We start from the raw sequence: 13,704 nt of genomic DNA, 5'->3' as shown, positions 1-13,704 counted from the left end.
ATTTTATCTGTAAGTATTTCAGTATGCAACTATAAGTATAGAAATCATCTTAACCAAGTATTGGACAAGGTTTATGTTAAGCCATTTTAATTTTCATATTAAACTATGTTTGGGTACATTGAGGGCTTTTGTGTCTATTCTCACAGGAAACATTGATGAATTACAAAAAGACTTCTGTGGTCCATACTGGGAAATGAGAAGGAATAAGAATAGGTGGCATACTAGGCCCCCAGTTTCATCAGGCTTTTACTTAAAATTTTTGTTGAATGAGTCTGACTCTCCTGCTGAAGTTTGGAAAACAGTAATATGCATATTTTAAAAATTTTGTGTTTGATTGTTTCATGTTTGTCTCCTAACATGTATTTAACTTCCTGACTTTTATTGTTTTGAACAGTTTAAGAAACAATTCCATCTTTTCCTTGAAGGCTTAGTAGAATTTATTCATTAAGCTGTTTGGGTAGATGTTTTTGGAAGTGGAGTGGGCAGAGATAATATATATCTTCTTGATCAGGTTGAGTAATTTATGTTTTTCTAGGAAAATAACTTTAAGTTAGAATATAGTTGCATGTGTTGTTCTCTTTGTTTAAAGAAATTTGCCTAGTGTTTGTGGTCTTTATTGTTCTTTTTCTCATTCTCAAAACTGTTTTCTTTCCCTTTTTTGGACCTGATGTTACATACTTTTCTGCGTTTCACTTTCTAATTCATGGTTTGTTTGTTTTTTATCTTTTAATTCTTTACTCTTTTTGAGGGTGTGTGTTTGTTACTTTTTTGCTTTTTGAACTAAATTGTAAATTTTGTATTGTGTAATCATAGAAGCATTTAGGGAGATGTTCTCCCTAGCTTTGGCTTTATTTATAGATTTTGAAAAGTAGTATTCTCTTTATTGTTTCTCATAGTCGATTTTTCAATTTTGATTTCTTCAGCCTAAGAGTTGATTTAATCAATGTGTTGTAAGGAAGAAATCCACATATGGTCTCTCACGTAAAAGGGATTTAATTATAGGGAAAATGTGAATTCACAGGAATACAGTGCTAGGAACTGAGGCCTCCTATGACCTCTGAAATGGACAGTAGTTAGGAATTGGAGTATCTTTCTAATTTGTCACATAGTTTCTCTTATGGGTTGGTCAGTCCTTTGATGTATTGATTATATATTTGGTGGCTTTTCTTTATCCATTACTACTTATAAATGAAGATGTAAATTGTTTTAATATTGTAGTTGGGATAGGCAGTGTTAATAATGTGATCTATCAATTTCCCTCAGCAGTTCCTTTCGCTACCTCATATTATACATCCTAGCTGATGGAGTATCTATCTACAAAGTTTGTGTTGATCTTTACCACAACTTCCAACCTATTAGAACTTCCCCAGATTCCGGACTGCATGTGCAATTTCCATCTCATATTTAAGAGTTGAAGAGCAGTCTTGGGGAAATCTTTTTCCTCATTGGTTATTGCAGGTAACTATCATATTTACTTCCTTAATGAGGTTTTCTAAATGTAGCACCTTCAGCTTGCCTTTACTCCTGTATGTGATGTTCCAATTATATGATGACCCAGCTTTAATATTTTAAATAATATTGTTACTTAAATTTGGTAAAGAAACAAGGTTGGTTTAAAGTCCTAGTCTTTTTTTTTAATGGTTTTTTTTTTAATGTTTTATTTTTGAGAGAAAGAACGAGAACACACACGTGCGAACACTAGCAGAGGGAGAAGCCGACTCCTTGCTGAGCAGGGAGCCCAATGCGGAACTTGATCCCAGGACTCTGGGACCATGACCTGAGCCGAAGGCAGACACTTAACCGACTGAGCCACCCAGGCACCCTAAAGTCCTAGTCTTAATTTATATTATCTTTTGTTTAGAAATCCAGATTGTTTATATATCTTTTTAAAAATCAGTCCTGCCAATGTATTTCTCTCTGGCTCATAGAATTTCCTTAAAATCAGTTAGCAAGCATTTATTGAGAAATTCTTTTATGTAGGGCATATAGCAGTTGTCACTGAAGTATTAGAAGGCAGACTTTGGTAGGCAGCAGGATGGACTGGATAAAGTCCACTTAGAAATAATTATACTAAAATTTATACTAAAGATACAGACACTGGACGTTGGTGGAGAACAGTAGCTGAAATCCCTTTTTAGTAGTGTTCATATCAGGCTCACCTTACCTGGTGACAGCTGAAATTTGGTTTAGACTGAGTTAAGGTGCTGCCTTTGTTTGTTTGTTTGCTTTTTAAAAGGAAGTGAGATCCAGCAAGGTTTGCCAAGAAAAACATAGTCCTAGAATTTGACTTAGTAAGCTCCCTAGAGAAGAGAGTATCTTAATAACGAATGCTAAATAGAGGAGAATTTTGTTATTATGTGTTTTTGAATACAAATAGGATGACCTGAGGGATGAAGTGACTTTCAGTATCCTGAGTCTGGATGCCAGGACTTGACCTACACAAGACTGTTGATTGCTGTTGTGAAGTTTTCCACGGGGCATCGTGGGCTCACAGCTGCCCTTTCTCAGTGATACTTCATCTTCGCAGCATTTTGCAATACCAGAGACCATCCTTGTCTGCTGTCCTTTCCTTTACCCTTCCCCAAACTGGGGGATTTCTTTTTGCTTCAGAGTGTCCTGATTCCGCATTCATGTTGTGAGCTGTTATCTCTTTCTTCCTTTTTGTTTGTATATTTACAATAGCTAATAGAGCCAGTGCATTGGCAAATCATTGGAAATAAGTGATATGAGACCTCCCAGAAATTCCATTTTGAGAGCCAAGCTTAGGGTGACTTTGTGTTCTTTTTTGTCATTTCTGTAAAACAAGTCTCCTTAAAACAAAGAATAATGTGAAAATAAGTAGAAGGAGGGAAGCAAAGTAATGAATTCTGAGTTAGATTTCTTTAGAAAATATCCCGGATATATTGTATCTGTATGACTACCTTTGTTAGTGTTCTCGTGATTTAATGTTGCTTACACTACTGTAGTATAAGCCAACTTAATTGAAGTTTTGCGATTGGGGACTTTGGGAAAGATGCGTTGTGTTCTTGCTTGGCAAGACTCTTGAGAAAGCTGTCATAGTCCTTTTTACGCATGAAACCTTGAGTAAACTGTAACTTGACATAGGCCAAGAATTTTCTTATCTTTCATCCTTGTTGTCCATAGTACTGGGTAAGATAGAAAAAATCTTCATTTTAACACATGGAGGAAATGAAGCGAGTTGCAGTGTAATGACCATGCATTGTGCTGGATGTTGCTATCAGAGTGTGATGTAGAGCTGCACTGTCCAGCGTGGTAGCTGCTGGCCACGTGAGGCTCTTGAAGCACTTGAAATATGGTTGGTCAGGCTCCAAGTGTAAAATACCCTGGATATTGAAGATTTGGTATTAAAAAATGTCTCATTGACACTTTTAAAACAATGGATTTTTTAAAATGATTTATTTATTTTAGAGAAAGAGCAAGTGTGCATGCATGTGGGGGGAGTGGCAGAGGAAGAGGGAAAGAGAGAGAGAGAGAGAGAGAGAGACAGAATCTCAAGTAGACTCCTCACTGAATGAGGAGCCCAACATGGAGCTTGATCCCACAGCCCTGAAAATCACGACCTGACCTGAAACCCAAGAGTCAGACGCTTAACTGACTGAGCCATGCAGGCACCCCAGAAAAGATAGATTATTTTTAATCACAAAAATTGATTACATGTTGAAATAATACTTTGATATATTGGATTAAATAAAGCATATTAAAATTTTAACTTTTAATGTAGCTACTAGAAAATTTAGAATTAAATATGTGGTTCCCTTTTCTGTTGGACAGTGCTAGTTTAGTATAAAAAATGGTTGCTAGGATTACAACTTAATGGTTTCTGACTTGTATAATATGAAATAGAGAAACACAGTATATGAGATAGAATTATGATACAGCTGTACATCCAGATTACTTTGATATATTTAAATTTGTTCGCTTTTTAGAAAACTAGCAAGTATTATTCCTGACTACTATGTAAAAGCCACTTAGAGTTTAAACCATTGCTTCTGGGCTATCAATAAGACTGAAAAGTGCAGAACAGAGGATTTCTGTGAATCAGTGCCAGCTGTAGGTGTTGCCCCTGCAGACCTACCTGGTTGAGAAGGAATCCCAGGTAGCTCTGGGGTGTGTAGCACTGAAGAGGAGGGGTGGGCAAAGCTTCCTTAGGGTCAGTTCCAGGTCTCATTCTTCTTTCTGACTAGATGCGGCACTTGTGTACAAGTAAATCTGACTTAAGTGTGATTTAACCTCCCAAGTTCTGAAAATCACCAAGTAGGTGGACTTAAGACGCAGCAGGTAGTTAAAAGTATTTGCTAGGTTTTGTTGAATAAATAGATGGTGAAATGTGAAGCAAGAACTGCATATACCTTGTCAAAAATAAGTCAGTAAGGTGGCACGGAAAGAATCTTGCCTTTTAAGATTTACAACCAATCCTTTTCTTGCTCTTCAAAGGGCATTTTCTCATCAGCTGGGGATTTCACTTGTTTTAGAAGTATGCTAAATAAGATGTATGTGGCTTTTAACTTTACTATTTAAAAATAACTTATTTTCTTATGTTGTCTGTTCCTTAATAATTTGAGTTGGGGTGAAAACTTCATTGGGTATTTTGTCTTGATTTTGTAGATTTACTGTTTAGCATTGGAAGTTATGCATATAATTTTGCAAAAATCTAATTTTTTGTTCGGGTAATTTATGACGGTACTGTAACAAACATTACATTGTGTGTTGATGGGGCTTAATTTTGAAAAGGAAATTTTCATTGGTTGTAAATTTCATAGTCCTAAAGCAGATACGGGTTTATACTTGAGCATCATCAGATAAATGATAGACCATAGAGTATCAAAATTAAGAATACAGCAAGCTGTAATTAATACCATAACTTGACTGTAACTTGGGCGGGCAGTGGCTCTATAAACAGGATCAATTCTAAGTGGTATGTGAAAGTGCTGGGTACTAGCATATATCAGGTGATAAAATGCTGGTGAAATCGGATTTTACAGCATATTTTAGATGGGGTTTTTATATGCTGGGTGACTCTTGGCTTATGTGCCTTTTTTTTTTCTCTTTCCTTTTAGAATATGGTTTCTAGCTTTAGGGTTTCTGAACTACAAGTGTTACTAGGCTTTGCTGGACGGAATAAAAGTGGACGCAAGCATGACCTCCTGATGAGGGCGTTGCATTTATTGAAGAGCGGCTGCAGCCCTGCGGTTCAGATTAAAATCCGAGAATTGTACAGACGTCGATACCCACGGACTCTTGAAGGACTTTCTGATTTATCCACAATCAAATCTTCAGTTTTCAATTTGGATGGTAGCTCATCACCTGTAGAGCCTGACTTGGCCGTGGCTGGAATCCACGCGCTGCCTTCCACCTCAGTTACACCGCACTCACCGTCCTCTCCTGTTGGTTCTGTGCTGCTTCAGGATACTAAGCCCACGTTTGAGATGCAGCAGCCATCTCCCCCAATTCCTCCTGTCCATCCTGATGTGCAGTTAAAAAACTTGCCGTTTTATGATGTCCTTGATGTTCTCATCAAGCCCACGAGTTTAGGTAAGTGTTAGAGAAGTTAGTTCCTTCCAGACGAGAGAATAACTAAAGCAAGAGGCCTTCAACTAGTGATTAATGATTTGCTGTTAATACTATAAAATTGAGACATTAATGCCAAATAAATGCCAGATAAAAAATATTGGCACCCATGACTGAAATCTAGTACAGAACTGCTAATTCATCATACCAGCATTTTTGTGGCTTAGAACTCAAATTCTGTGTGTGTAGGAACAGGTACAAATACTGCTTGCTGTCTGATTTCTGTTTTGGTATTTTTACAGAGATTTAGTTTCTGTTTAACATAGTGTTTAAACTGCTATCCTAAGAAATAAACCTTTTATACTTAATTTGGCACACGGAGTTTGATACGTGTGTTTACTTTTTTTAATATCCATCAACTCCCCAGAAAGTTTAATACATTTTATCGTTACTAAAAGTTGATACATGGGACTTTAACAAATTCTTACTACATGATGACTTCTTTGCTATAATGGTATGATTCCTTATTGCCTAATGAAATTATTTACAGAGGTATTTGGATTTTTTGATGAATTAAATTGTTTAGGAAATGGCATTTCATAGTTAATTTGGGAGATTTTTTTCCCTCATCCTGGGAAAACTCTTTGTATTTCAAGTCATTTGAGAACTCTCTTAAATAGATCAATGTGTCTTTTTCCTTTTGTAGAGGATTATGCTGCCGTATATCTTGGTTGAGGCAGAAGGAAATTTTTTTTTTAATGATTTTTTTTTTATTATATTATGTTAATCACCATACAGTACATCCCCGGATTCCGATGTAAAGTTCGATGCTTCATTAGTTGCGTATAACACCCAGTGCACCATGCAATACGTGCCCTCCTTACTACCCATCACCAGTCTATCCCATTCCCCCACCCCCTCCCCTCTGAAGTCTTCAGTTTGTTTCTCATAGTCCACAGTCTCTCATGTTTCATTCCCCCTTCTGATTACCCCCCTTTTCTTTATCCCTTTCTTCCCCTACCGATCATCCTAGTTCTTATGTTCCATAGATGAGAGAAATCATATGATAATTGTCTTTCTCTGCTTGACTTACTTCACTTAGCATTAGAGGCAGAAGGAAATTTTGAGGGGTAGGACTGGTTAATGGTGTCAGTATGGCCTGATTGATGGCAGGCCATGGTGGTGATCCTGCTTTTCCCAGCCCCTTTCTCCTCGCTTTAAATGTTTTTATTTAGCAATACTTAGCCAGGCAGGTAGAGTAATGCATTTTATCCCTTCATTACATTCATTATGAAGTAAGGATTGTGTTCACGTTTTATTTGTACGAAGTTCTATGAGTAGAATTATTACATCAAAGAGTAAGAATATTTTAATTTTAGACTCTTGATAACATTCTATATTAGTTTCCAGAAGAGCTGTACCAGTTTACATCACACAAACAAAGTGAGAGAATGTCTTTCATTGCCTTTCTTCCAGCCTTTATTAGGTGTTATTAAAAACAAATCTTGGTGATTTTGACAGGTAAAAACTTGTCTCTTGTTTAGATTTTTTATTTTTTTATTTTTATTTTTTTAAAGATTTTATTTATTTATTTGACAGAGAGAGACAGCCAGCGAGAGAGGGAACACAAGCAGGGGGAGTGGGAGAGGAAGAAGCAGGCTCCCAGCAGAGGAGCCTGATGTGAGGCTCGATCCCAGAACGCCGGGATCACGCCCTGAGCCGAAGGCAGACACTTAACTACTGCACCACGCAGGCGCCCCATCTTTTTTTTTTTTTTAAACAAGTTCATTTATCTGGTTAAAATGGTTCCATAATTTTTTTTATTTTTCCCTTTGTGATGGTTTTTGGTTTACACCAGCGGACCATATCATGGCTCATTCCCATGTTTCTTTCTCAGCAGTTATTGCAAATTTGGGTTTTTTTGTATGTATTTTGAGAAAGATTCAGACTGGCAATATGCTTAGGTGCCCCTGCCTCATGGGACTTGTCAGGAGTATGGCTAAGGTGAGGCTGGAGAAGGTAGGTGTAAGAGGGCCTATGGGGTTGTAGGTACAGTGGAAGGGACTGAAAGAGACCTGGTTGCGTGCCTGGAAAGGAGATGCAGCCATGTGTCTTCTTTACTCGTTAGCGTCATTGGTGCACCAAGGGCTGAACTTGGAGAGGCTTTCTGATTTTCTTTCCTGATTTCCCTGCTTAGTTCAAAATAGAACTGGAGTTTCTGCATTTCTGTATTTCATAGAGTTTCTCTTTCATTGTCTCCATAAGGTTAAAGGAGAGTAGTAGGCTTTTTATAAGTTTACTAAAATGAAACTTTCCTATCTCAATTCACTTAGATAAAATAATGCCAGAAGTATTTTGTGTTGAAGAGTGGCTAAGAAAAACCTGCCTTTTGCTCATAGTTTAAATTAGAATCTAAGAGATAACCTATAACGTTAGGGCTTATGAAATAACTTTTTTACCCCTGAGCTAAAAACCATACATATGTTTTTCAAGAGTCCTTCATTGTTTTTATGAATTTATAAACAGATTCTTGTTTTAAAACAATAAACATTTCTGTATTTTGCCTTCCCTAAGGAGAAAAAGAATTTTCTTAATGTATGTAATCTTGTTATGTCAGATTGATAAAACAGTGATCTAAGAAATGCTCTTTTAGACTTGGAGGTAGAAAGTTAGAAAATCCGCATCAGCATGTAGTCATCCAAATGAAAGTGAAAAAAGTTTAATCATTTCCAGTAATGCCCTTTGATTGAAAACTTTCAGTGTCACAGTATCTAAGGCAATGTAATGACATCCAGAAGTTTCCTTAATTTTTATTAATTTGGTTTTATAATATTGAAAATATACATAAAAATAGATATTCTGGGGAAGTCCATTTATTTGGAATCCTGCTATGGAGAAATCTGTTCACATTTGGGGAATGAGAATTAAAAATCCTCAGGAGTCAAAAGAGATATCAAATCCATATTTCACAACGCAGAGTAGTAACCACTATATGATCACGGCCCAAATCCATATTTCAAAGCATGTATTCTTGACATCTGCAAGCCGGTCTGTGTATTCTCGATTTTAATATACAATTGATTAGATGATTTCTAAGCCATCAACATATTGTTAAGTAGGAATTAATTGACAACAGGAGAGAGACTAGAAGAGTCATGGTAGAAAAAAAGAGGCACAAGAGGTCAAAAAATGTTATTCCCAAACCTCTTGGTATATTGAAACGAATAACCCCTTAGTAGTGAGGGAGTCGCTGTTACAGCATGGCGCATGTACTGATGCTAAAAAAAGAACCCAACAAATAACCATGATGTATATATTCTATATAAGGAGATACATTGTAATACAATTTTGTAGTTTGGAATTATTTCTATTCAAAATGGTTAAAATAAAAATAATGTAGTACTTAAATGGAAAACTGTGGCATCTGGAAAACAAGAGTGTATACAATATTAAATGAGGTTCTCTGTAGCTAAGGTCTTAGTATAACAAATGGATAACCCCATAATTCAAAAACAAACAGAAATCTCTCTTCTCCCCCCTTAAGTAGCTATTCTGATTTGCCTTCACAGGCTGTCTTTTTCCTTCTTTTTTTTTTTTTTTTTTTAAGATTATTTATTTATTTGACAGAGATAGAGACAGCCAGCAAGAGAGGGAGCACAAGCAGGGGGAGTGGGAGAGGAAGAAGCAGGCTCATAGCAGAGGAGCCTGATGTGGGGCTCGATCCCAGAACGCTGGGATCACGCCCCGAGCCGAAGGCAGACGCTTAACCGCTGTGCCACCGAGGTGCCCCTCTTTTTCCTTCTTTTTTAAGACAACTTTTGAAGGTGAAATCCTTTGGGAATTTTCTGTTTAAGAAATTGGTCTATATTTAGTCTGTACAAAAGAATATTTATAAAACATTAAGGTATAAAAAACAGCAGTGAAATGAGCACTTGTGAAACCATTACCTAGTTTTGTTTTTTGTGTTTGTTTGTGTTGTTGTTTTTTTAAGTTGGCTGTAGCGTGGAGCTAGTGCAGGGCTTGAACTCAGGACCGTGAGATCGTTACCTGAGCTGAGATCAAGAGTCAGATGCTTAACCGACTGAGCCACCCGGGTGTTCCCCCATTCCCCACTGCCTAGTTTTTCAAAAATGAACATTGCCAGTATCTTTAAGCCATCTCCTTGCCTTTTCTGAGTTAAATCGCTATTCTGAATTTATGTTCCTCTCCTTTGCTTGTTTTACCATATATGTATTTTTAAAAAAGTCATGTTTAAGTGATTTGCTTTTAAAATTTATTTGACGGTATATTCTCTATATTCTCTTGTGACTAGCTCTTTTTGTTCACTCTGTTTTATAAGCATTGTATGTTGATACATCTAGCTGTGGGTATTTTGTGAAATACCTTCAGTGTATTTTGAGCCTTTAATTCCTTAAAATTTCTCTGTTGTGCTTTTCTGATTAGAAAAGTAATTTATGCTAGTAATTGAAAATTCAAACATCATAGAAATAGAACAGAAAGGGAAGGTCCCTCATAATGTCATATATTGCCCAGATAGAGTTCTATCAATAGCAAACTGTTTTTCTGCATATGTCATGTCACCTTCTTTCTCTTCCTGTTCATTAAAAAAGCTGTTTCCAACTGCAGAGCCACTGTGCCACATTTCTAGTGGAGAGAGGACACTGTTCTACTTTTATCTTCTGCCAATAGCACCTCCCAGAGTCCTGCATCGTGATAATCTTTCTTAACAGTGTTTCCTGGAAATATATTATAGATTTATGGGCTAAATAGATCTGTTATCTTGTATATGTAACATCACTTAACCAGTATTGATGGGCATTTTCAGTTTTTTATTAATTTGAAAGTATTTTAGTATCCAGCATTGTAGTCACTATTTTTGCAGTTTTTTAGACATTGCTGCTATTAGCATTTTTGCATATGTGCTTCTGAATACTTGGGTGAATGTTTATGAAGTATAATGCTTGTGTGAAGTTTTAGGTCAAAGAGTATGAGTACTTAATATTTTGATATTCAGCTTTTGTTTCAGCAGTTGCTTCAGAAGCCTTGTGCCCATTTATAATCCAGCAGTGGATGAGTATATTATTTTTTCTATACCGTCATCAGCATTGGTCTTTTAATTTATTATTGGTCTTTTAATTTTTAATCTAAAGGATGAGAAATTAATGAGGATCAACATCTTTTCATATTCTTAAATCCCTGAATATTAGGAAATACTCATTAAGCTTTTGGGTACAGTTAAACAGGTTTAAAGTGATGTGCATATTAATAGAAAGCCATTAAAATAGAACCTTACTTCTAAGGAGTTTGGATAAATTCAGACACTATACACATCATTTTTATTAACCCAGTTAACTAGTATACAGTGAGGATTTGATTTGGATATGGTCATGTGGTCTAATTGTGAAGAAGCCAGAAGTATGAGATGGCCATTAGGAAATTTGTTATCTAGTTGGGGAAGTAGTGTTAACATGAGAGCCAAGTAGCAATGAGGTATGTACCTGTATGATGAAGAACTATAAATTGTGTATCTTAAACTCAAGTATTGTATTGGCCTAAAGAATGGGGAAGTCAATCAAGACTTCTTGGAGTAGGAGTGAGAGAGACATGAAGGAGCTTTGAAGTATGAATTTGTCTACTTTGAATTGATGGCATTTATAGGAGAGGAAATACCAAGAAAGGGGAGAACTGTGAGTAGTCACAGGAGTAAAAATGAAAGTGACATAGTTGTGAGACCTGATTGAGGAAACTGTTTTGAATAGAGTGTAAGACTTGGGGAGATACTGGAAGTGTAGGTTTGCTAGGGAAGAGGCATGGCCGTTGTTATGGTGACGTTTATAGGTAGGGGAGGTTAGACTGGGTTCATTCTGAAATAGGGTGCTGCTGAGCATTTTTGAGCAGAGGAAGGGTGATGATAGTGATGCTAAGGGTGACCAGCTCTGCACTTGTATTCCGATGGGAGATGCAGAGAGGCACTGTTGCTGTTTTATTTGTACCAAGCCAGTATCTTTAAGCCATCTCCTTGCCTTTTCTGAGTTAAATCGCTATTCTGAATTTATGTTCCTCTCCTTTGCTTGTTTTACCATATATGTATTTTTAAAAAAGTCATGTTTAAGTGATTTGCTTTTAAAATTTATTTGACGGTATATTCTCTATATTCTCTTGTGACTAGCTCTTTTTGTTCACTCTGTTTTATAAGCATTGTATGTTGATACATCTAGCTGTGGGTATTTTGTGAAATACCTTCAGTGTATTTTGAGCCTTTAATTCCTTAAAATTTCTCTGTTGTGCTTTTCTGATTAGAAAAGTAATTTATGCTAGTAATTGAAAATTCAAACATCATAGAAATAGAACAGAAAGGGAAGGTCCCTCATAATGTCATATATTGCCCAGATAGAGTTCTATCAATAGCAAACTGTTTTTCTGCATATGTCATGTCACCTTCTTTCTCTTCCTGTTCATTAAAAAAGCTGTTTCCAACTGCAGAGCCACTGTGCCACATTTCTAGTGAGAGAGGACACTGTTCTACTTTTATCTTCTGCCAATAGCACCTCCCAGAGTCCTGCATCGTGATAATCTTTCTTAACAGTGTTTCCTGGAAAAAAGTCTTTTCATATTAAACATCACTGATGATTATTAATATAGTGATGGTTTCTGTCTAGGTAAAATTCTTTCAAATGACTCAGGTTTCTGAGTGAATTTCATTAAATTAGAAAAATTTGGGTGCATATATAGGATTATCATTTAAAAAGTGTTCATATAGAGCAATGTTCAATGATAACTATTTGTAAACTATTTGGAATATAGAATCACTTAAGTGTTTATTGAAAGCATTCTGTATGCCTGTTCCAATGTGTTAAGAAACGAGTTACCAAAATGGGCTAATTTGCGAATATAGAACAGAACTTTTTGTATTTATTTCTTCTATTGTAACTGTATGAGAATATTATTTTTGTGTGTAATTTTATTTATACATGTTTGAGGGTTGTTTCCTTTCTTTACTTTTGATGCAGAGATATTCTGGGAAAAGAAATAAAGTAAGAATATTCTTTGATTGGCAGCAATGGTATGGTTAATTGATGGGTGATAGGGCAGCAAATAGCTCAGGATAGAGATTTTTAGATGATGCAGTATAATAAACTGATTGATTGATTGTTATGTTATGAATCATTTTATTTATAGATTAGCTAGACTGAGCCATGATAATCCACAAAACTGCCTATAAAACTTCTTGGTTTATCTCTTCCCTGAGTAAGCTGTTTTATAAGCTCCTGTTAACCTAGGCACTCATTGCTAGGAAGCATTCTTGACCAAATATAAACCAGTTTATCAAAAGGTGTCCTTATAACTTTCTGTGGTGGGGGAGCTTGGGAAGTTTCCTATTTTACTAACGATATTTAAAAGCGATATTTAACATTTTTAGGTATGTTAAGATATTTTCTACCTGAATATCTTACCAAGAAAAAGTCATTATTATCAGATAGTTGGCAGAATGCATCTGTTGGACTGTAGTTCTTTTTTTTTTCCTTGAAATTTTAGTATCTTTAAAAGCAGACATTTTTGATTAGGACTTCTGGAACTGAAAACACATCACATATGTATAGTGCCGTATTTTCAGAATGCTTTCACGTATGTTATTGCATTTGATCCACAAAACAGCCTTTATTTTTAAATTAAAAAAAATTTTTTTTGTGAGCTGTGGGGAGAGGGAGGGAGAGATTTTTTTTTTAAGGATTTGATTTATTCGAGAGAGAAAGAGAGCACGTGTGCCAGCACTAGCCGGGGCGNGGGCGGGGGGGGGGGGGGGGGGGGGGGGGGGGCAGAGGAAGAAGTAGACTCCCTACTGAGCAGGGAGCCCCATGCAGGACTCAGTCCCAGGACCTCGGGATCATGACCTGAGCTGAAGGCAGGTACTTAACCGACTGAGCCACGCAGGCACCCTGAGAGAGAATCTTAAGCAGACTCCGCTCTGAGGTCAGAGCCTGGTGAAGGACCTGATCTCATGATCCTGAGGTCATGACCCCCACAAAACAGCCTTTAAAAGACAGATGAAGGGTGTCTGGCTGGCTCAGTCGGTTAAGCATCCGACTGTTGATTTAGGCTCAGGTCATGATTTCAGGGTCCTGAGATTGAGCCTTGCATCAGGCTCCATGCTTAGTGCAGAGTCTACCTGTCCCA

At 36.6% G+C, this 13,704-nt stretch overlaps 1 protein-coding gene across 7 annotated transcripts in view; it reads left to right on the top strand.

The window, feature by feature from the left end:
* The window catches only part of PIAS2 (protein inhibitor of activated STAT 2), a 76,943-nt gene that overhangs the window by 6,833 nt on the left and 56,406 nt on the right, over positions 1–13,704 (top strand). For 6 of the 7 annotated variants that reach the window (XM_034643224.1, XM_034643223.1, XM_002918124.4 and 3 more), the window contains exon 2: positions 5,079–5,553. In XM_034643224.1, the coding sequence (XP_034499115.1) occupies positions 5,082–5,553 (472 nt within the window). In that variant the 5' untranslated portion in view covers positions 5,079–5,081. Of the gene's footprint in view, positions 1–1,305; positions 1,459–5,078; positions 5,554–13,704 lie in introns of those variants that run through there. The other variant, XM_034643220.1, reaches the window with a different exon arrangement.

The sequence above is a fragment of the Ailuropoda melanoleuca genome, chromosome 14 (genome assembly GCF_002007445.2).
Source record: "Ailuropoda melanoleuca isolate Jingjing chromosome 14, ASM200744v2, whole genome shotgun sequence".
Classification (NCBI taxonomy): Eukaryota; Metazoa; Chordata; class Mammalia; order Carnivora; family Ursidae; genus Ailuropoda; species Ailuropoda melanoleuca.
The sequence above is the reverse complement of the archived record's forward strand: the minus strand, read 5'-3'. Positions and strand labels throughout refer to the sequence as shown.